The following is a 24028-nucleotide window of genomic DNA, read 5'->3' on the forward strand; positions in this document are numbered from 1 at the left end:
AACTGCTTAACTTTTAAAACCTTTGCTTTTTTAAAATTCTTTTCAAGTGACTTGATTCTTTTTTAACAGAGTGTAATTTGAGGTGATTCCTCACGGATTTGAAGTTTTTGAACGCTGTCATCACAAGGTTTAACACAGTAGAAGAATACAGGATATGTAAAATATTGATAGGAAAGGGGTAAGGATTTAAGCTAAAAGAGGATTGATTTGGATCAGATTTAAAAAAAGAAGGGTTTTTTACATTGAGGGTGGGAGGCCCTGGCACAGGGTGCCCAGGGAAGCTGTGGCTGCTTCTGGATCCCTGGCAGTGTCCAAGGCCAGGGTGGACAGGGCTGGGAGCAGCCTGGGACAGTGGAAGGTGTCCCTGCCCATGGAACAAGAGGAACTCTGAGGTCCCTTCCAACCCAAACCGTTCTGGGATTCCATGAAAACCAGTTGGACAGTGGTTATTCTTGATGATGAAAAATCAGTGGTTGTGGTTGTGCAAAGTGCAAAACTTCTGATGTTAAGTACCAGGAAAAGCTGGAGTATAAAAAGGTGATGGAATTGCTTTGAAATAATTTTTTTGGTCTCTTTTCTTGAGGTGTCAGTGTGTGCGTTAAGCATTCTGTGCAGCTGGGAAAAATGTTTTGTTTTTAATTTTAGCCCTGCTAACAAAGTCTTGTCATGTATGTCAATGAAGCAGAAAGAAAATTACTCCAGAGCTAACTGTAGGTTGTCATTAAAGCTGATTTCCTGCTTTAAGCCAAAAACAAGGCAAGATTTCATTTCTGGACTTCCTAAAGATGTTAGTCACACTGACGGCTTCCTAAGCCCCAAACCCTGAGAGCTATAGAAATTTATCCTATAAATGAAAGTGTTTGCTCTTGTGTGTCACCTTGTCCTGTTCTTCACATGTTGATCTCCTGCTGCCCTCTCTATTTTTAAAATAATTTGCCTCAGCTTCCAGCTGTTGACTCTTGCAGGCAGCTGCTTGTAGGGTCCTGCCTGCAGAATCCCTTCCTCTCCCCGTTTGGCCAGCGGAACAAGAAGTGATCTGTTGTTGGGAGAGCACAGCTGAAGGCACATCCTGCCAAATTCCTGGGCAGCAGTGCCGGGGGGAGAACTCCTGCCATGACTGCCAGGGCACTGCTAAACTTCAGGAGGGTTTTGAGTCGTGTTTGGGTTTGTTTTCAACGATGACTAAGCCAGAACCTGAGGAGTGGTGACAACTGCAGTGCTGAGGGATTAAACTTCGTGTACTTCACTCTTCCATGGTAATGCGTTTCTGAGAAATCTCTCCTGGTGTTCTGCTCCCTCTCTCTATTTTCACCCTCAGGAGTTAGTTCTGATGTGCTGGAGCTGTTGGAATGACTTTTCCTTAGGCTGCTCCAGCTGCAGCAGTGCAGAGGTGCTGAAGCAATTTTTGACTTCTCTTTGGGAAGCTCAGGTGCAAACATGAGCTTGTTCCGGCAAAGCCAGCTCAGGTTCCAGAGGCTTTGGCATGGATTGCCGTGCTAGCAGAGCTGAAGGCTGAGGAGCAGAGGTTTGGTGCAGGCCACTGGGCAGATCCTGACACTTTTCTCCAGCCCTGATCCACTGAAAGCCACTTTTCCACCCCAGGGTGCTCCTTGGATTGATGAGTGACCTCAGAAGTCATGGCTGTTGGAATTTTCTTACCTACAGTCACGTTTGTCTTGAAATGGTTTATGAGAAAATTAGTATGAAACAATGTCTTCAGTTTATTTTGTGGTGTTGGCAGGATCTTTGTACATTCTCTTTTGTCTCCTAATTGTTTGCAGGAACATAATGGTGTCATTTTCATGAGTTAATTATGGTAGAAATTTGTTTGCTCTCTTTGTGTGTGGTGGGAGAGCTGCAGCAGCGCAGCACCAGCCTGCTGCTGGTGGCAGGGACCCTCCTGTGACCCAGCAGCTCTTTCCCTAATTCCCACTCTTTTCCAGCTAGGAGAACTAGGTATTTGTGATCCGTGCTGTTTCTGACAAATTTGCAGGTCTTTAATTAAGTTGGACTGAGATCCACGGGGAGCAGGAAGGATCCTTGTGCAGCGTGCTCCAGGATGATCCTGCTTTCCAGCCTGAGCCACTCTGTGATCCCAGCTTTATCTACATCCGTGGCTACCCTGTGCAGAGCTTCCTGAAGTGCAAGGAAAGTGGGACCAGTTCAGGGTCAGCACAAGAGCCGCGGTTTGGGGCTCTTTCCGAAGGCCCCCCTCATGGAATGGGACGAAAACGTTTGTGCCTCAGCCCCAAACCAGCCTGGCCCTGCTCTCGAGAAGCTCGTGGGATAGGAAAAGAGGAGGGAAAGCGTCTTTAGTGTGGAGAGAGAGGGAGTAGGCTGGGGTTGGGCACAGAAAGGTCAGAACACGTCCGTCAAACAGCAGGAATTCGGTGGGGTGCGGCCATGGGTTATCCCTCAGCTCCGCTGGGATTACGCCTTCACTTTATTTGACACACTAATCCTCCCTGCCAAGCTGTGGGGAGGTGCAGCAAGCTGCTAATTACACATTCGTGTCCCGAGACTTATTACAACCTGGGAAAATCCAGAACGTCTTTGGGAGGGGGGCAGAGAGGGGGAACAAGCGCTCCCCTCCCGCTGAGGGGGGCCTGCGCTGGTGCCGGCCGCGCTGCCGATGGCGCCGGCTGTTGGAGCGCATCGGCGGCTTCGTCCCCGCGCTGGTTCTGCGCGAGTGCTGCGCTCTGACAGCCATGAATCACCCGCTCAGCTCTTGATTTGCGTCAATCAAACCACATTTAAGGGCGCCTTTGTTCGCAGCTTGGAACGCCGGGCCCGGGCGGGTGCGCGAGCGCTGCTTCCAGCGGCTCCTCTCCAAGCCGGGTCCGGCAGCCCGCGCTGCAGCTCTGGGGGGAGAGCCTGTGGTTTGAGGGAGAGGTGGGAAGTTGCTGCTCTTTTCCTTCCAGCCCTCTCCCGCTGGATGTTGGGTGTGTAAATTCATCTTGGAATGCACAGATTTGGGCTTGTCTTCGAGGGACTGATCCGTGAGGTTTCGGCGTGGCAGCACGGGGTTTCTGCCCAGGGTTGCTGTGGATAAGTGTTCCTATGTGAAGGGACGCAGGTTTATCTTTGCATTCGATTACTTGTGAGTTTTAGTTTCTTGTTTTTTCTTAGGAAGAATTTCAGTCGAATTAAAATTTCTCCAGGAGCGTTCAGGGATGCACAGGGTGGGATTCTTGGGGTTGTCCTGTGCAGGGCTAGGTGCCGGACTGGATGATCCTTGTGGGTGTCTTCCAACTCGATAAATCCTGTGATTGTTACAGAAAGCCTTTTTCTGACCTAGAAACTGTGACTGCCGTGGGATCACGAGCCAGGCAAAGGCAGTGCCGAAATGCGACTCCCAGCTCGAGGGGGATTGCAAGCCCAGAAATAAATCCTGTTGGCAAACCCAGCCCTGGGGCGGGACACAACTTGCTGCTCCTGCTGCTGTGCAGGAAGGCTTTTGGAGAGGTGTTAAAAAACCCAAAGGACAGCCAAACCCTGCAAGAGTCTTGCCTGCTCTTCACTTCAAGTCTCTGGTACCTTAGAGAGGTCTCCAAGCTGGATACAGAGCTGGTCCTGGGAGCTGGCTGAGGTTTGTGGGTTCCCTTTGAGCCATCCTGGTAAGGGCTACCTTGGGCAGATGGTGCTTCTCTTGTTGTGTGCAAAGTCCACTGTAAATCCTTCTCCTTTCCTCCTCTAAGAGCCCTCCTTTCACTTGCAGGTGAGAGCCACCACATTCCCTCCTGTCATCTTTCCTCCCAGCCTTCGGGGCCGGTGGCTGAGGTCCCACCAGCTCCCATGTCCCTGTCCAGGCATTCCCTGCTCTCCCTTGTCCTAAACGCACCCCTGACCTAATTCATTCCCAAACCACTTCCCTGCCTCTTCCTCTCTCCATGCTTTCAGCCCATTGAAGTCTCTTCTCCTGCTTCCCGTCCCCTTCTGGCACAAGTCCTTGTGCTCATCAAAACATTGATCTCATGGGCTGTAGCCTTGCCAGCATAATAAGGCCACTGCTCTTCCAAGCACTTCTCCCCCCCCTCCGCCCCCCTTACAAATGCAGAAACAATTTTTATTTTTATTTTCTTCGTTGGGCTTGCTCTCACTCTTTTTCAGGCTGAAATGAGAGGATTAATTCCTGCTTTCCTGCTGACAGTTGTGAAAACGAGCTAATTTCCAAGTGTCAGGATGCTGTTCCTTCTCCCATTCAGTTCCCAAAGAAGGTAATAAAAGAACTATAAGAATAAATCGCTGTAGCAGATGCAGCACGTGGGCATATGGTGGTCTATTAATTCCCTGTGTTCCACCCAGCTTTTAAAATAAATCAATAAATGTTGATAAAACACTAGAGAGCATGCAGGGTTTTCCCCCTCCACCCATCTTTTCCTGCTCTGGACTCTCCGATCGTTAATTTTGGCGGTTTTCGGACGACCTCAGAGTTTCCCCATGGAAATGAACACTCCCAGGTCTGCCTGCCTCCTTCTCCACACTTGGGGATCGTGTTTTCCTCCTTGGAGGCAGACTAGCTGGGAGGGAGCTGTTTTCATAGAGTATCCTGAGTTGGGAGGGACCCACAGGGATCACCCAGTCCAACCCCTGTCCCTGCCCAGGACACCCCAACAATCCCACCCTGGGCATCCCTGAGAGCGGTGTCCAGACTCTCCCTGAGCTCTGGCAGCCTCGGGGCTGTGACCATTCCCTGGGGGGCCTCTTCCAGTGCCTGGCCACCCTCAGGGGGAAGAACCTTTTCCTTTTTGTCAGTTCATTGCATCACCTGTTTGCAGGGTGGGAGTTCATGGCAGACCTGAAAAACTGGGAGCTGTAGAGCAACCAGCCTTCCTGAACACTGCAGAGGACCCTCATGTGCCCAGCTGGCTTTTATTCCTCACACAGATCCCTCTTTCTGAGTTGTTCCAGCAGTTAATCCCCAGCTCTTCCACAGATGGGCTCCTCTTGGACTCAAGTTGCACAGGGTGGGTTTAGGTTGGGTATTAGGGAAAATTTCTTCATGGAAAAGGTGGTCAGTCCCTGGCACAGCTGTCCAGGGCGGTGGTGGAGTGCCCATCCCTGGAGGGATGTAAAAGACGAGCGGATGTGGCACCTGGGGACATGATTTAGTGGCAGCCCTGGCAGTGCTGGGGGAACAGTTGGATCTGATGATGGCAGAGGGCTGTTTTTGATTTTGTGATTCTGTCAAAAAGGTCTTTTCTTTAGAATCTTGTGCTGATCCCTTGTCCCTGTTTACAGGTGTGTCAGAGGAGGTGTTTGGGGTGTGTGTGTAGAAACTGCGCCTGCCCTTTCTTGGGGCCTGTAGGAGACAGCATCTTGTTCTCCCTGGCTTAAAGAAGGGAGCCGTTCTCTCGTTGTGTTTTGTCACCCACACCCCCCTGCACACGCGGCTGTTGTGCGAGGCAAAAGAAGCTCTTTGCAAGCTGCAGTGTTACTCCCACCTCCGTGTTCAGGAGCCCCTCAGGGAGCTGCCCTTCCTCAGCCTGGCTGGGGTGGGAGACAGGACAGAGGAGCCCTCTGGAATCAGGTGCATCCCTAGGGCACCTTTGTGGGTTATTTAACAAGTTCTAATTGCTTAATGAAGCACCCAAGTGGATTTCTAGCATCTTCTGGCTCACCTTGTCGTGCAGGACAAGTGGCTGCTTAATCCCCCAGTGCTTTCATGGATCCTTGGCCACCTAACCCTGCTTCTCCAGGTTACCCAACCCTCAGGAATACAGCCTAAAGCCAGAGAGGAGCTGGGGACCTGCCCAGACTGATGCTGCTGCTCCTCTGCCCGGAGTTCCAGAGCTGTAAAGCTCAGTGGCCACAGCTACAGGGAGAGGATTGTTGTGGAGGCCCTGCTGACCTTTGGTTTGTGAACAAGTGCATTTTGAAATTGGGTATGGCTGCAGTTAAGGCTCAGGAGTGAGCAAAAGGGCAGCCTGTCACAAAAAGGCAGGGACACCTCCCACTGTCCCAGGCTGCTCCAAGCCCCAATGTCCAGCCTGGCCTTGGACACTGCCAGGGATCCAGGGGCAGCCACAGCTGCTCTGGGCACCCTGTGCCAGGGCCTCACCTCCCTCACAGCCAGGAATTCCTTCCCAATATCTCATCTGACCCTGCCCTCCTTCAGCTTAAGGCCATTCCCTTTGTCCTGTCACTCTGTGCCCTTGTGCAAATCTCCTTTCCTCACTGTCTATCCTGAACAAGCTGAAAAAGCAGGAGGGAGAATGCTTTTTCCATCCTCAACTAAAGGAAAGCTTTTGGCAGTAATTCAGTGGAAATTAAAGTTCAATCTTTCTATTAGCTTGACTTAAGTGGAAATTGTTAAATGCTCCAGGATGCTGTCATTCTGGAACCTAAGACTGCACTTACAAGTTGTTTTGGGATGTTTCTGCTTTTTTCACCATTTTCTGAGTCTTTGATTTACTCCTCAACTTTTTCGAGCTCTTCACAACAAAAAGTCTTCATGTTGGGTTTTTCTTTATTCTTTCACTCTTCTCAGTGATACTTCTGAGCTCCAGCCTGTCAATATTAACACGGAATCCATAGGCCAGGGCCTCCTGTTTTATGCTGGTTTAGTGAGTGACTTTCCCTTTGATTTGAGAACTGCAGATGCTTCAAGAACCCTTTTACCCTTCGGCAGCAGAGCTGCTGGAGTGCTCTTGGAGTGCAGGCTGGAGCCTGGCTCCTTGCACTTCCCAGGATTAGGCAGACAGAAACTGGTGAAAAATGGAATCATAAAATCTCAGAATCTCCTGAGCTGGAAGGAAGCCACAAGGATCATCCAGTCCAGCTCCTGGCCCTTCACAGGACTCCCCAACAACTCCACCCTGTGCATCCCTGAGAGTGTTTCCCAAATGCTCCTTGAACTCTGGGTAGTGTGTGTACGACCAGAATTTCTAGCTGGGACTTTGACTTGAAATGAAGATGGTTTATTTCTGAGAAGTTGTACAAATGCTCTCTGTCCTTCGGAAATACAAACTTAGCTTTGACTGACTTGTTCCTGGTACTTTAAAGTGTGGGTCTTAACTTGTATTAAGAGTCTATTATATGGAGGGGGGTTGTTATATTATTGCTTTGTTTTAATTAATCCTCTTACTGGTCTGCAGGCACAGTTGTTTTGCTTCAGTCAAAAAGTTATCGCAGAGGCAGAAATGAGATGCAGGAGCAAGATGGGGAAAGGAAGGATTCTCACAAGAAAGCTGGAGAGGGAATTTCACAAAGCTGTAGACTGATGGGATGAGGGGGATTGGCCTTAAGCTGGAGGAGGGCAGGGTTTGATGAGATATTGGGGAGCAATTGTTCCCTGGGAGGGTGGGCAGGCCCTGGCACAGCGTGCCCAGAGCAGCTGGGGCTGCCCCTGGATCCCTGGCAGTGTCCAAGGCCAGGCTGGACACTGGGGCTTGGAGCAGCCTGGGACAGTGGAAGGTGTCCTTGCCCATGGCAGGGGGTGGAACACCAGCACCACACTGAGATCCCTAAACTGTGGGCAAACAAGAGCCCTGTGGGTCTGTGTGTTTCCAAACTGCATGTTCAAAGTCCTTTCTGGTGGTTTCCATACAGAGCATCAACTTGTGAGGACAGATGATAATTCTGTGTGTGCAGAATAAAACCAGCTTGTGTTTCCAGTGGAGTCTGTGAAGTAAAACCAGCTTTGCCTCAGGGGGTTCTGTTCATGGTTTTTGATGTGTGTTCAGGGAACCCGGCCTAAGGGGCTGCCCCAGGCGGGACCTGGCTCAGCTCCCCCTCTCTGGGAGCCACCTTGAGTCCTGGGGTCACTTCTGAGCCCCTTGTGACAAGAAACACTGAGGGGCTGGAGCATGTCCAGGGCAGGGAACGGAGCTGGGGAGGGGCTGGAGCCCCAGGAGCGGCTGAGGGAGCTGGGAAAGGGGCTCAGCCTGGAGCAAAGGAGGCTCAGGGGGGACCTTGTGGCTCTGCACAAGTCCCTGACAGGAGGGGGCAGCCGGGGGGGAAATCGGGCTCTGCTCCCAGGGAACAGGGACAGGAGGAGAGGGAACAACCCCAAGTTACGCCAGTGGAGGCTTAGGATATTGGATATTAGGGGAAATTTCTTCCCTGAAAGGGTGGTCAAGCATTGGACCAGGCTGCCCAGGGTAGTGGTGGAGTCACTCACCATGCCTGGAAGTGACAAGGTGTGTGGATGTGGCACTCAGGGACACGGTTTGGGGCCTGTTCTGAAAACCCCCATTTCTGTGCCCCCATCCTGGTGTGTTTTTGCTTTGCCTGGTGTGTTTTTGGTTTTCCTGGTGTGTTTTTCCCCTGTTAGCTGGGGCAAAGTGCAGGGCTGGTGTCTCCAGCACTCATGGCTGTGGAGCTGCCCGTGTGGTCACAGCTTTGTGGCCTGTGAAGCTGATCCTACCCGTGAACAGTTGGGGTTTGTTTGAGTGGAACTGAACTGAATCAAGGACAGACCTGGCTGGAGGACACCAAACAAACTCAGAAAAGCCACCCCAAACTCCCCTCTCTTCTACATCTCCTTCCAAGCGTGGAGGGAATAATTCCAGCTGTCTGAACTAATCTCTGATCCCACACATCTCTTTGGAGCTCCACTTAGCCCCAGATGATGGAATTGGTGGTGGTAATCACAAGTTAAGAAGGAGTAAAACAACCTGGCAGCCTGTTGATAATTTGTTCTCTTCTTGGTGCACTACAGCTTTTAATTTCTTGGGGTGAAAAAATCAGCCACCCTTTGGAGACTTCGAGGAGCTGCTTCTGCTTCCTGCGGTGTTTGTTCAGCACATGGCACTGGGATTGAGAGAACTGTGTGCACAGCATAGCCCAAACTGCCAGAGAAACCCCCACCCAGGCCCTGCTCTGCTGCCTGGTTTTTGGAAGGGCAGGGATGTGTAGGACCAGCAGGTCCCAGGGAGATTCCCCCTGCTTGGGACAAAGCTCTGTTGAGGCTCTCACTTCTTTGGCTGCTTTGCTCGAAAGCTTGTGGATGCTGTGAAGTCTCCCTTTCACAGGCAGAGCTTCCCAAGCAATGCTGAAATGCAGCTCTTAGCCCCAAGCAGGACTAGGAAGGTGTTGTTTTAACCACCTGTGTCCAATTTTCCTACTTCTTTTCCCCTTTCCTAGAGTTCGTGCTTCCCATCTCCCTTCTGACAGTAATCCTCTGCCGCGGGAGCTGCCTTCTTTGCAGTGAGCTCTCAATTCCTCATCCTCTCTTTACCTTTCTGCTGGGTTTTGGTGGCTGACACTGATCAATGGATCTTATTGATGGTGGACAAGATGGATAGAGTGTGCACAGCAGGAGTATTACAGGGAAAAAATTGCTGAAAGCAGAGGCAGATGCTCCTGGTCTGTAACAGTGTTGTACAAGCACACTGGTGTCTTGTGCTGGAAATACCGACAGGTGATGAAATAGAAAATGTTCTGGGTCTCACTCATTCATTGTAAATGGCAGATGAATTTGTTCTCAGGTTATTGGAGACTGTGGATGTGGCACTTGGGGACACAGTTTAGTGGTGGAGCTGGCAGTGCTGGGGGAATGCTTGGGCGTGGTCTTAGAGGTCTTTTCCAGCTGTAAGGATTCCATGATTTGGTAGGAGACCAGTGACTGGCAGGGTGGTGGGTCTGGGGTAGGGCATCTGGAGAAGTGGCTTGGGGAATGCTGCCATTCCTTGAGCTTAGCCTTTCCTCTTCGTGCCCTTGATTTTCCCTGTTAAAAAATGAGACACATCAAAAGGCTTAATTGGGCACGGTGTTTTGTGGCACTGAAGGGCATTTAGGGCTGGGGAAGCCAAAGTTTGTGGTACCTTTACAAGCCAAGCCCAGGAATTGGTGTGTCTGAGGAGGACCATGGTTATCCAGAGCTGATTGTCCTTATCCAAGAGCCTGTTTCTGCTCTCATGTGGTCTCATAGCATGGGAGTGCTGGAAAATCACAGAATCATGGAATGGTTTGGGTTGGAAGGGACCTTAAAGCCCATCCCATTCCACCCCTGCCACAGGCAGGGACACCTCCCACTATCCCAGGCTGCTCCAGGCCCCATCCAGCCTGGCCTTTGGCACTGCCAGGGATCCAGGGGCAGCCACAGCTGCTCTGGGCACCCTGTGCCAGGGCCTCCCCACGCTCACAGGGAACAATTTCCTCCCAGTATCCCATCCATCCCTGCCCTCTGTCAGAGGGAAGCCATTCCCTGTGTCCTGTCCCTCCAAGCCTTGTTAAAATCCAGAGCTTTGGGGTTTTTTCGTGTGTTGTGAGTGATGGATGTGTTAGGAAAAGCGTGCCTGCCTCCCTCTGGGGGCTGGATGGGAGAGGAAGCTCTGCTCCGGGCTGGGGGAACACACTGAGGCTCTGTGTGGTGCAGAGACAGCTGGGTGGAAGGGATCCACATAAATTAGGGACACCAGGAAAACAAGCACAGCATCTGCAGCACAAAGGGAAGGGAGAAGGAAGGGAGAAGCGGGAGGCTGGGTGCATGGTGGGACACTTTTGGAAGTGCCTGGCTTTCCTTCCTTCGGTTGGAAATCCAGCTGCTGGGCTGCATTTTTTTGTTCCTGCCGCATTCTTCATTTGGAGCATTGTTTGTGCTACCCTTGAACAGTGACTGACGAAGCTTCTTCGCTTGTGTGGGCAGCCCTGGAAGTCTGTTTTCCATCTTTCAGAAGATTCCAGCTAGTTAGGGTTCCTTTGTCATTCAATTTTCTCTTGTTTACCAGGGTATTAGGAAGCTGGAATAGAAGCAGTGTGTGTTTTGCCTTAGGAAACATCAGCAGTCCAGTCACCATTCCAGAAATTCCTCTCAATTCATTTTTTTTCCTGTCTGTAGTGAAGCTCACAAGGATTGTGAACGCTGTAAATGTAAATCTGAAAAGGTCAAACCTCATGTATGCCAGACAGGAGTACAGGATGACAGCGATGCAGGGCCACAGTGAATTTTAAACCATGGCTCGAGAACAATATGTTCAAAAAAACCTGTCCAAGGACATGCCTTGGGAATCGAGGAGGAGTTTGAGGGAAAGCAGCGAGGATTTACTTGCGTTACTCGATGGTTTAACATGCAGTAGAGAGGGCTCAAACCACAGGGTGAGGTTGGAGATCAGGGAAAGGTTCTTCCCCCAGAGGGTGCTGGGCACTGCCCAGGCTCCCCAGGGAATGGGCACGGCCCCGAGGCTGCCAGAGCTCCAGGAGTGTTTGGACAGTGCTGCCAGGGATGCCCAGGGTGGGATTGGTGGGGTGTCTGTGCAGGGCCAGGGGTTGGACTCCATGATCCTGGTGGGTTCCTTTCAGGATGTTCTCTGGCTTTGGGTTGGATGAGTCCTTGTGCAGAGCTGCAGTGATGCCGGGATCAGCTCTGCCCTGCTGCATTTCCAATTCCAGGAGCGAGCACCCCTTCCCAGCGCCGAGGGAACCTCATCCGGGTTGACACATGTCAAGTGTTCTCAGCTGCTGCTTTGCACGTGGCACACAAAGGATCAACAATTCCTGCTGGCTGGGTGCTGGGGGGATCGAAATGTGGGCCAGGATTGATTTTTTTGGGGAGGCCATTGATTGGTGCTGCTGGTTGGGTGGGAGTGTCAGCAGGGCCAGCAAAAGGCAGCACTGCAGTGTGTGATTCCACGGACAGTGATGGATTCTCCATCAGTGGCTGGGGGAAGGCAACCCAGAAATAGCTGTTGGTGTAAAACACTGGAGGATGCAGCCAGAACTGATGGAGGTCTTTGCTGTTTAGTAGATTTGTAGTCACTGTGGTTTCTTATTGTAAATAACATCCAGGTGGGATAATAGGTTCAGGCTCGCCGTGTGCACTGGTTCTGGGGAATGGGAAACTGAGCCTCCTGTTCTCCAGGCCCAGCACATTCTGATTATTATGTGGGGCCCACTCCCCCATTTGCTGATCACCTTGTTTGCCGTGTTTTTCCCCTCCCATGATAAGCAGGGACCTCTTGGCTGCAGAAGCTCTAAAGGAATTCTGATGGATTTCTGGGAGGTGCCAGCTGGTTTTCAGTTGGGGCACACAGAAGGCTAGGGGAGGAATGGCTTTAAGTGAGAAATGGGAGAGAAATAACTCCAGGTTAAGAAAAAACTCGTAAAAACAATAAGAAAGCAAAACCTGAAATCATCCCTTTTTTGTCTGACTACTTCTGAGTAAATGGTGCCTTAAGGAGCAACTTAAGTAGTAAACCCAAGTGTCTTAATTTATGCTTTTCTACTTGCAGTGATGAAGCAAAAACCAACATAATGACACAGAAGTGAGTTAAAATGAAAAATCAAGGCTTTTTCTTTGTTGTTTCCCATCTATTTTTTGCTTACCAAGAACAGTGGCACTTCTTGGCACTGCTGTTGGTACAGATGTGCTGGTGGTGCTGCCTGTAACTCTCAGCCTTCGCTGTGTTTACCTGTGGGGTTTAATTCCCTGCTCGTGCTGGGGTATGGGATTGTCAAGTGCTCCCAGGGCTGGAGCCCCCCTGCCCTGGAGCCAGGCTGGGAGAGCTGGGGGCACTCACCTGGAGAAGGGAAGGCTCCAGGGAGACCTCAGAGCCTCTCCAGAGCTTAAAGGGGCTCCAGGAGAGCTGCAGAGGGACTGGGGACAAGGCATGGAGGGACAGGACACAGGGAATGGCTTCCCAGTGCCAGAGGGCAGGGCTGGATGGGATATTGGGAAGGAATTGTTCCCTGGGAGGGTGGGGAGGGGCTGGGATGGATTTCCCAGAGCAGCTGAGGCTGCCCCTGCATCCCTGGCAGTGTCCAAGGCCAGGCTGGACATTGGGGCTTGGAGCAGCCTGGGACAGTGGGAGGTGTCCCTGCCCATGGCAGCGGGTGGGACGGGATGAGCTTTAAGGTCCCTTCCCACCCAAATCACCTATTCACAATTCCATTCACAATCTCCAAGGGAGACCTCTGCCCAGTACTTTCTAGAACACTTGTTTCCTTTTGTAACACACAAAAAGTATTTCATCATGCTGATGGTTCACTCAGGGAGATCCTCAGGGACTCCGAGGTCCCCCGGGTGTTGCAGCTCCTGAGATTCTCGATTCCCTGTGAAGGCTGTCTCCAGACAGACCCGGAGCAATCCGGGCAGCCATGGCATTATCAAAGTGCAGCCCATGAGGTGTTCGGTGCTGCTTAGCCCCCTGTGAAGGCTGCACCTTGTGGATAAAAGTTCTGTGCCCTAAAGGAGCAGGCAATAATACTCATTAAAATGCTTTTTAGTTTCTTTTCTCCTCTTTGTCACATTATTTCGAACATACACAAAGTCCAGCGTTGGGGCTGCGCCTTGGATCCAGTGGGTTCAGTTTTGGTCCCTCACAAAAAGAGGGACGTGGAGGGGCTGGAGCGTGTCCAGGGCAGGGAACGGAGCTGGGGAGGGGCTGGAGCCCCAGGAGCGGCTGAGGGAGCTGGGAAAGGGGCTCAGCCTGGAGCAAAGGAGGCTCAGGGGGGACCTTGTGGCTCTGCACAAGTCCCTGACAGGAGGGGGCAGCCGGGGGGGAAATCGGGCTCTGCTCCCAGGGAACAGGGACAGGAGGAGAGGGAACGGCCTCAGGCTGGGCCAGGGGAGGGGCAGGGTGGATATTGGGGAAAATGTCTTGCCTGAAATGAAGGCATCATGCCCAGGGCACCATCTCTGGAAGAGTTCAAACACACATGGGATGCAGCACTTGGGATGCAGCACTCGGGGACGAGGTTTAGCGGCGATGCTGAGCTGATGGTGGGACTCCGTGATCTTGGAGGGCCTCTCCAGCCTTTTCTGTGATTCCATGATTTTGGATCAGCCTCGTGGTAAGACAGACTTGCTTCTCCTTGGCTTGGAAACAGGAGCAGCTCCTCTACACACCGGGAATTAGAAATATCCGTTTCAAAACGTGCCATTCTCGTGTTGCTGTGTTTAATGCAATTTCAAATGCTTTTACTAAAGCAAATCCATATTACTGGTATTATCTACTATTACTGTATTAGATTGCCATGCAATAATGATCCATTGTGGTAAGGAAAACCCATTATGCGTTGCATGAGCATTTCAGCTTGTGTTAACCCCTTATGTGCCACAGAGCCGGAATAAAGGGGATTTTTGAGCGCGAAGGAGCTGTGGATTGTGCCTTTCCGGTGGCATTGGTGAGATTTTCTTCTCTTGGAGCTTTCTGCTCCATCATCAGGATGAAACAGAGAAGGTGCTGAGGGTAGGTGCTGGGAGCTGTGCTTTGGGTTGGGATTTGATGGTCTCCATCCAGAGTTCTCTGTAGGAAGTGTCCAACTTCTTCATGGTTCTAATTTAAGGACAGTAATTCCCACAGAAATACTTAGTGTGAGTATTTTAAAGCAAAACAGTCTTTTTGATGAATGACTCCACGTTCTTATCTTCAGTTAAAAGTAACCTCTGGTGCTTGGCACTCTTGGGGGGTTTGTTTCTTTTGAGGGTGAAGAGCCAGTGTTGGAAGTTTGGAATATGGGCACTCTGGACATGACTGGTTTTAATTGCGTGATTGGTTTAATTGCTGTTTGTTTGTGTGCTTCCAGGATTGTTGAACTGATGATTTCGGTTTTGACCAAGCACTATCTCCAGTTTTGTTTTGAGCACCCTGAATTAGCGTGTTGGGACAGGATCTGCATTTCTGGGTGCCAGCAATTTCTGGTCCAAGCTTTGTACACAAACTTACTCAATTTTTACGTGCACCTGCTTGAAATCTGGGCAAAGCAGGGAGAAACCTTGTCTTCCTCCCTGTCTGAGGGTGAGGGTGGCACTCAGATGTGTTGTTGTCACCTTCAACAGGCGTAGAGTGACTTGCAGTTCAGGCTGCTCACAAGCACGGTCAGCTGGCCTGTGGTCCTTAAAATGTTAGACCAAAAGGCTTTTTCCCTGATGAGCCACAGATGTTCTGCTGTTACAGGCTTGGATGTGGTATTGCATGTGAGGATGAGTTTTCCACCCTGAGACATGGGGAGTGTAGCAGAAAGGATGGTGGGGCACTGGGAAGGGTTGGGTCTGGAAGCCTTTGGAGCCTGGCAGGCACCTGGGACCTGCAGCCCCATCAAACCCAAGGCCTGATCTGTTTGCTGACCCTCCTGTTTCCATATCTCCGTATTTATTTCCCTCAATGAAAAATTCCCCCTTTTTTTCCCTCTGCTCTTTCCAGTTCTGCCATGTGCTCAGGGAGCTCCTAAGGCCAGCAGGCATCTGCTTACTCATGAAATCCTGGATGGTTCCCGTTGCCAGCAGTGCCCAGGGAGGGCTCCAAGCCTCAGTTTCCTTTGCCTCTGTTCTCCCTGCCCTCTGCTGCATCCAGGAGTTTCTCCTGGGTTAGTGTGAGTGTAATGGGTTGCTGAGTAAGTATCCTCGCTTCCCTTTCCTGCACTGGAAAGGATTGGAACCTTTGGATGCAGCCTGCATTGGAAGCAGTTCATAGAATCATGGAATCTCCAGAGCTGGAAGGGACCCACAAGGATTGCAAAGTCCTGCTGCTGTCCCTGCACAGACACCCCACCACTCCCACCCTGGGCATCCCTGGCAGCGCTGTCCAAACCCTCCTGGAGCTCTGGCAGCCTCGGGGCTGTGCCCATTCCCTGGGGAGCCTGGGCAGTGCCCAGCACCCTCTGGGGAAAGAACCTTTCCCTGCTCTCCAGCCTGATACCCAACCTGACCCTGCCCAGAATCATCACTTGTGTGGATCAGTCTCATTTAGCACGTGTGCTAGCCGGCCACGGGGCTGGAAGGCAATCCATGCTCTTTGCTTCCCATCACAGACATTTTGTTCCCTCCTGGAAGGAAGGAAGCCTCTTCTTCCCGTGGCATCTCGTTAGCTCGAACATCGCGTCCTGTGAGTGCGTGGGCAGGAGCTGGAGCCTCGTTTGAAGCTGTGGAAGAGCCAGGCTATCTTTCAGCTGGATTTCTTCCTGACAGTTTATTCATCCAGAGAGAAGGGAAAATTAAGCAGGTTATTGACCCTTCTCTCCTGCCTCGAAGATGTGCTTCGCCTCTCTCCCGCTGCTGACAATCGCAGATAATTTCAAGGTGCTTCTTTTCCCCCCCCTCCCCCCTTCCCTTGCTTCGTTCTTGTACCAGCAATCAGTTTTGAAGAACCTGCTGGAATATTGCTTTGGATCCAAGGGGCGCTCTGTCTGCGGATCCGTGGCGCTGCAGTGGGGATTCACGTGCTGTGAATAGCGGGTGATTGGGGAATGGCCGGCTGCCAGCAGCACCTCTCCCGCTCAACGCCCAGGCAGTCCTGGGGAGTCGGCTTTTTTTACTGTGCTCAAGTTCACGGGACCTGTCTCAGCAGATTGAACACCTCGCTTTGATAACGCCGATCTCCCGGAGAAGCATTTAACCGGGAGGGTGGTGGAGTCCTGCCTTTACCCCGTTCGCCTCCCAGGGAGGATGGAAAATTTTATCCACTTTTGTTTAAAGGCTGCGTTAAAACTTAAAAAAAACCCCCAAACCCAGCACCGTGCAGGGAGCAGGAACATTCTGCAGAATGGCTCTGGAAAGAGCCTGTTGGTTGAACATAATATTCCAGAGTGAAGTTAAATGCTTGGACTATGCTAATTTCTTGAGGACAGTCACCTTTTCAGATGGATTGCACCCTGCAGATGGTGGCAGATTGTGCCCTCCTCCACTCCTGCCAGGAGCGTGTGCTCACTGACAGAATCAAAGCAGCAAAAGGATGAAGCTCTCCAGAAGAGTTGATGAATCTCTTGCCTTTAAAATTGAAGTGCTTTGTGCCAGGGAAAATATCTATGAATATATTTATAGTCATGAGCAGCGGAGTCTCGGCTCCTTCGTCGCAAGTGGGGAAATTGCTGTTCCACCAAGTCTGTGAAAGTGGAATCTACTTTTAGATGCTTTGAAATGGGAGTCTGTTTTTTTTTTTTTATCTGGGATTTAAAAATATCTGAAGTCCAAATTTTAGAAATCTGTACATAATTGACACGAAGATGATGTATACAGACAGCCTAAAGCTGGCGGGTAGCAGCAGGTATTATGGAATCACAGAATCCCAGGGCGGGTTGGGTTGAGAGGGACCTTAAATCTCATCCCATTCCACCCCCTGCCATGGGTAGGGACACCTCCCACTGTCCCAGGCTGCTCCAAGCCCCAATGTCCAACCTGGCCTTGGGCACTGCCAGGGATCCAGGGGCAGCCACAGCTGCTCTGGGCACCCTGTGCCAGGGCCTGCCCACCCTCCCAGGGAACAATTCCTTCCCAATATCCCATCCAGCCCTGCCCTCTATCAGAGGGAAGCCATTCCCCGTGTCCTGTCCCTCCATCCCTTGTCTCCAGTCCCTCTCCAGCTCTCCTGGAGCCCCTTTAGGTCCTGGAAGAGGCTCTGAGCTCTCCCTGGAGCATTCCCTTCTCTTCCCCAGCTCTCCCAGCCTGGCTCCAGGGCAGAGGGGCTCCAGCCTTGTGATAAGGAAATTATGTCAGGAACAGGTAGACAGGGGTGCTTTTCCTGCTGCCCGGTGTTGATCCCGGCTGGCTCTGTATGGGATAAGGCTGGGGTAGCGGGGAGGTGCTGTGCAGAGTGCCAGGCTGATCCTGCAGCATCTCACCGGGGACCGATGGTGCATCCTGCAGATCCCACTGCGAGTCTCCCAGCGCCCTGGGAACACCGGGAATGCTGGCAGCAGAAGCCCTGAGCTGTGCGTTGGGGTTTGCTGTGCGCTGGCCAGCGGGAGGTGTTGGGTGGCCACCAGCAGAGGCCTTCTGGCCTTGGCCACGGCAGAGAGACTGCGGGACACGGCTCGGCCTGAAACAGAGCCGGGTCTGGGACAGGGCTCCGTGCCTGGGAATGTCACTCCGTGGGCGGCGCCTGCGAGGGGAAACCAGAGCTCAGCCTTTCCTGGCAGCGGAGAGGCCAGACGGGCTGAGGCTGGCCGGCAGCAGAGCGCCCGGGCTCGGGATCCCGCTGCTCTGGGAATGGTCGGGACGCCGCTGCTCCCCGGGCCCGCACAGCTCTGTGGGAGGCTGTGCCTGCCAGGTGCGTGTGAGGCGGTGCGTGGGGACAGGCGCTTGGAAGGGAAAATAGACATGAAATGTGTAGTGCACATTCTCTCCCTTTACCGTGTTTTATTCCTCCTCCCCTGCTTGCTTTGTTGGGGGGCAGTGGGAAGGCTGGCTGGGGGGAGGTTTCTGGCTTTCCTTGCCCACAGGGGAAGGGAATCAAATCTCCTGGAATGGGCAGCTCCTCCTTCTGGCTGTCTCCGGTGGAGTCGATGGGTTGCTCCCAGCCTCTGCTCACTCGCGTTTACACGTAAAGGATTATTTTGTTCCCGTGGATCTCCAGAGTGACACATCTCCTCAGCTGTGTGCGGATGAAGTCATCGGAGTCTGCTGAGGAGGCTGAAGATTGTCATGTTTGGTGGGAGTTGCTTCGTCCTCCCACTGCAGGGAATTAAGGAAAATAATGGCATAGGAAGTGGAACACAATGCTTCCAGGGAAAAGTGGTGTCTTGTCATTTGGATATCAGCCTGTCAACACCTTGAGGACCGCAGCTTCCTGTTTAAACGCTTCTTAGGTATTTTGGCTTCTAGGATCACTTCCTAGCAGTAAATTAAGTGTTGCTTTTTGTGTTAGCAGCTGCTGAGCATTAGAATCCCAGGAGGGTTTGGGTTGGAAGGGACCTTGAAGACCGTCCAGTTCCAAGCCCCTGCCATGGCCAGGGGTGCCTCTCACTGGATGGGGTTGCTCAGAGCTCCATCCAACCCGGCCTTGAACTTTTTTATGTTTCCTTTTATGCTTTTACCTTGATGTTAACCAAACTGTGACCTGCAGGATTTATCTTTACAGGGTCCAGGGTAGGAGAGCAGTACCAAGCTCTTGTAGATGTTTACCTGAGTACCTTCAGATTCTTGTGAGGTATTTGTGTGGATTCTAATGCAAAAGAAAGCTTGGGCCCCATCCTGGTTCTCACTAGTGAGGTGCTGAGTGCTGGGGTGGGCTCCTGGCTTCAGTGGAACTGACATCTGGATATCTGGACCCTGGAATGTCTCTGGAGCAGTCAGGATTGTCAAGGGCACGAGGGGATTTGCTATTCCAAGTGTGCCAGCCTTCTCCAGAGCTGAGGAAGCCACCAGCCTGACCTACTTTCTACTGCATCCACAGCAAGCAGTCAGAATGAAAGCAAATTAAACACACACACACATATATATATATATATATTTATTTATATATTTATATATTTATATATATATATATATATATATATATATACCAGGCCATCCTGGTGATGGTGATGCACGATGGCACTCCCTGGCAAGGCACTTCAGTATTAGCTGTAGTTGTAGTAACCCTAATAGTTAAAAAATTCCCCCAAACAACCCCACACAGACGGGGTTGGGTTAACTCTCCTCTAAACGGGTGTTCTGGTAACTCCAGCAGACCCATCTCTTTTTCACTTGTCTCCCCTCCTCCTGTGCCCCGTTCTGCCCGTGCGTGGCTGCAGCGTTTTTATTTTTACCATCCACCTTTAAGGGATGAGTAAACAGTGCTTAAATCCCGGGTTTGTTTGCGCGGAGTTCCGCGGGCCGGGGCGGCGCGCTGGGTTTTTATAGCAGTCGCAGTCGGTTCCAGCCGAAGCCATAATTGGTATTTGGGCTTGATGGCTGCTGTAAATCTCCGAGAAGGGAAGGGAAAGGATGCTCTCATTTTGTTAGGCTGCTTCTCTTTCGGATGCAGAGTGCATCTTCCAGCTCTCTGGGCTAATTAAAATGCCATTACAGTACATGTGGTGCTACAATACAGTCTAGGGAGACTTCCAAAAATAGCTCCTTGAGTGCAGACAAATTAGAGAGGAAATATGCACTGAGCATTTTCTCATAGGTTTAAAGAGAAATAATCCATTTGCTGCCCTAATTGCTTTCTTGTAAACGTTGAAGGATTTTTTTTTCATCATTTTTTTTCTCCCCCCTCTGTAAATTTCGCGTGAGCAGACAAATAAATAACGCGCCCATGGTAATTAGCGTTCTCATTGCTAATATTGTAACTTGTCACACACGCTTGATATGCAAGTCAGGGTGTTCCAGTGGCCTGTGCTTAACGGTCAGGGGTGGAGGCTTTTTAATTCCTCAGCCAGCCTGTTTTAGCTGCCTGGCATCCCAAGGCTCCAAGGGTAGTGCATGATCTGGTTTTTAAATTCAGCCAAACGTTCGAGCAGAGCCACCCACGGACCCTCCCCAGATCCTGCCCGGAAGGGACGCAGAGAAGCCCTGTGTGCACGTTGTGCCCCCCGGCCCGGCTCGGGGACAGAATGCAAGGTGCTTTTTATAGCCTGGCTCTGGTGCGTGGATACTGATAGCAGGGGGAAGGACACCCCACGTTCCTGTGCCTGGAGGAGATCCATGGAATTGCTGTGGGCTGACACGTGTAATGGAGACAGCACAGAGCTGCTGGGCACTGCCAGGGCTCTCGTGTGGCACAGCCTGGGCCTCTCTGTGAACAGCCTGGTGACAAGGGATGAGGCTTGTGCTGGCTTGTGGAGCACTGGGCAGCCTTGCTTAGGGGCAAGGAGCATGATTTGGGGCCTCAAAGCTCATCTGCTTCCCCCCCTGCCGTGGGCAGGGACACCTCCCACTGTCCCAGGCTGCTCCAAGCCCTGTCCAACCTGGCCTTGGACACTGCCAGGGATCCAGGGGTAGCCACAGCTTCTCTGGGCACCCTGTGCCAGGGCCTGCCCACCCTCCCAGGGAACAATTCCCTGCCTGCTCAGAGGCCCCTGATTGCTGTTGTGCAGTGAGGTGCTGTCCAGAAGATTTATGAGCAAAGGAGACAGAAGTTGGTCGAGTGGTCTCAAACTCGCAGCGTTAGCAGAAAACTGCTCATCCTGAAAACGCCTCTGGACCACTCTGTTGCCTTCCCTCAATGGAGAACCAGGCTGATGCTGGCAAAACTGAGTTCTGCAGCTCCTCTGTCCCATTAAAAAAAAAAAAAATCTTCTCTCTGAGGTTTCTCTCTTGGTTGCCCATAATTCATCTTCAGGTGTTGAACCTGAAGCCGTGGCCGCTGAGGCTGCTGCGTCCCCGAGGGGTGACCTTGCATGTGCCCCTGTTCATGCGTCCAGGAGGGAGCTTGGATCCTCTGCATCACTGCTGAGTGGGGACTGCTTGGTTTGGGGAAATCCTTTTGGCTTTTCCTTCTTCTGGCCTTGCTTGGCCAGCTATTTCCCATTGGTAGTTGTACTATTTTCTGTCTCCATCACCGTGGGAAGGTTTTACTCTTCTGTCACTGCATCTCCCATCCATCTGTTTTTCAGCTTGGATTCTGCATGTCGAGCTCCAAAGGGAGCAAATCCGAGTCACTAATGCTGATCTTCTCTACCCTTTGCTCCTGCCTTTCTCCCTGTCTTCCCTAAACTTTTACTTCTGCACCTCTGTAGAATTTTTCCTCTACTGCAGGTATCCTTTAAAGATAATTTTTAGTTGCTCATCACTTCCCTCCAGGAATTCAGGTAGGCCAGGGTGATTTGCATCAGGTCGAAAGATCTGAATACATGGAAAACTATTTAAATAACCTCTTCATTCCCAGTTCTGCCCTACATTTTTAAGCTCATCAGAGTTAATTATAGTCAGGCTGCTTGCAGTTTTCTTTAAGACCTCATTGAATGTTTCAGCCTTCTATTCCTCTTCATTTCTTGTCTTTTTTAAGCGGTGAAGTTGTATTTCCTTGTCCTCATCTGGTTTGGTTTTGCCCTGGATGGACTTGATGATCTCAGAGGTCTTTTCCAACCTTGACAATTCTCTGATTCTGTGAAATCGTTCATTTTGCTGCTTCATCCTTTCTGAGGGTTTTTATCTGTCATGTTTCTGGTTTGTTCTGGAGTGAACTTGTAAATATTTTGCCTTTGTTTTGCTATTTTCAACATCTTTAAATCCTGCAAGCTCAGCTACTTCCAAACCTGTCCTGGCTATATTTTCTGAATAACTTAAACAACTCTTTGGAACAGATTAAGATAAAAACAACGTGTTCGAGTTTCCATCAATGAATTATGGCTTCATTTTGTTAATTAATGAGTAGAAATACCCATCTGGAAATTAAGCTCCACTAAATGTTCCCTGACTCGAGCCATGAATCAGACAGGCTGGTGTCTGCCTCCCTCCAGGCTCGGTGGACAGAGCACTTTGTTGCAGAGTTTTGGGGAAATCATCAGCCTGATTCACACAGAGCCAATTTGGGAGGATGTTTCCTGGCCAGTTCTTTTTAGTAGCTTAGGACCAATTTGACCAGCAGAGAGCTGGGGAATATTTTGTAGCTTGTCTGGGTTGTCTCAGTATTCAAACCAGGGTCTGTGGCTTGTAAGAAGAGTCAAACCCTGATTATGTGGCTTGACCTCTCTGCACTGCTCCAGCAGCTCCACATCCTTGTGCTGAGGGAGGACTCCAGAGATTCAGAGCTTTATTTTTTATTTTATACTTAATGTTTTCTTTTATAGAGCTTTATTTGGACAGCAAAGACAGAACCTCAGTCTCGCATCGCTCGGTTTTGCTTCGAGTCTTTCAGGTGTCAGTGCTTTAAAAGATGTTCCTGAATGTTCTGCTGTGATTAATCTAATCCTCATTTTGAAACAAAGGTGGCAAAGCGTTGGTTTTTGGGTTTGGGTTTTTTTTAAATGAGTGGAAAGGAATACTTTTTTTTTAATCAGTGGAAAAAATTCTTTATTTCTTAGAATTAAACAGGTCTTAAAAGTCCCTGAAATTGACCTGGATTTGTCTCACGGAGCACCTGGGTGCTGCTGCAGGGCTCTGCTTAGTCCATGGGTTCTTCTCCTCTGAAGGCTCGTCTTCATCTGAAACTGCTCAGCAGAGAAGCTGAAAATACTCTGCTCCCCAGGAAAACTGGGAATTTTCCTGGGCTGTGCTCTCCACTGACTCTGATGGCTCAATTACATTTGAAATAGTGATGTTTTGCTCTTCCCCTTCAATCCGTGGTCAGTGGAGGTGAACCCAGGCAAGACATGGAGAAATCCCCGACTGTGCTTTCTCTCCAGAAAAATGGAGAAAACGGGGAGAAGAAAACAAATCTTAACGTTTTTCTAACACTGTCCTTTGCCTGAGAGAGATGGAGTGGCTTCTTTGATGTCTCCAGACAGGGTTTGGCTTGATCCTATCAGAGCTGCAGCACAGAAAGGGGTTGGAGGGGAAAAGTGAGACAGACTGGCAGAGGTGGAACAAATGGGTTTGAGATAAATTTTGTGTATTCCAGTGTTCATAATTGCACTGAAAACATAATTTAGCACTTTTTGCTTCAGCTTTCCTGGGAGGGGAATGGGTGACTAGAAACTCAGGTGTGGCAGTCTCCAACACTGGTTGTTCTGTTTAACTCTACCTGGATGCAAGATATGATCTTGGAAATATTTTAAATAGGGAACTGCTTCAGCAAGATGGATTTGTGCATCTCATTTACAAAGTATGTTTTTAATGCCTTTCTGAGATCCAAACTTATGCAAAATGGGGCTTGTTATGCATGTCTCTGCATTTTAATCTCCTGCAGTGATTTGTCAGTTTTCCTTAACATCTCCCTGGCATATTCCAGCCATTCCTCAACTTTGCTCCGTGGGGCTGCGTCTCTGTCTTACCTCAGTTCTCCCAGCAAGGAAGGATGGCAGTTTAGCTGTTCTCTGGTAAGGTCTGTGAGCTGACATCCCTATTTCCTCAGGTTGGGATCAGCACCAGCTGTGGGCTTAAAGACCAGGAAAACCTGAGCGTAATTCGGGGTAGAGCCTCCTTTATTTCCTGCTTTAGCTGTCCTGGGAATGTTCTTGTTTCCATTGATTCATGCTACTTGTGTTTCTGCTCTGCATCGATAATTGGTTGCTGATTATTTTTTCTGCTTGGAATGGCTAAAAATAGCTCAGCTACCCAAAGTGTTGATGTGATTTTATTTTTTTTTTTCCCTCCCCTCTTTCCAGATGGGCTTTCTGGCAGAGACCAGCCAGTGGAGCTGTTGAATCCACCTCGAGTGAACCACATGCCCAGCTCTGGTAAGGAAAAAGCTTCCTATTAAGCCTCGTTCCTGTGCTGGGGGTGCAGGAAAACTCTCTGCAGCTCTGCCTTGCGAGTGGGAGAGCAGAATGCAAATGCAGAGTG

General features: G+C 50.6%; 1 protein-coding gene across 20 annotated transcripts in view; it reads left to right on the forward strand.

Moving 5' to 3' along the window:
- The window catches only part of HDAC4 (histone deacetylase 4), a 178854-nt gene that overhangs the window by 49660 nt on the left and 105166 nt on the right, over positions 1–24028 (forward strand). For 9 of the 20 annotated variants that reach the window (XM_069021637.1, XM_069021641.1, XM_069021640.1 and 6 more), the window contains exons 1-2: positions 17858–17927; positions 23851–23922. In XM_069021637.1, coding sequence (XP_068877738.1) covers positions 17867–17927; positions 23851–23922 — 133 coding nt within the window. In that variant the 5' untranslated portion in view covers positions 17858–17866. The other 11 variants (XM_069021646.1, XM_069021645.1, XM_069021648.1 and 8 more) reach the window with 6 other exon arrangements.

The sequence above is a fragment of the Aphelocoma coerulescens genome, chromosome 7, assembly GCF_041296385.1.
Source record: "Aphelocoma coerulescens isolate FSJ_1873_10779 chromosome 7, UR_Acoe_1.0, whole genome shotgun sequence".
In the NCBI taxonomy this organism is placed as follows: domain Eukaryota; kingdom Metazoa; phylum Chordata; class Aves; order Passeriformes; family Corvidae; genus Aphelocoma; species Aphelocoma coerulescens.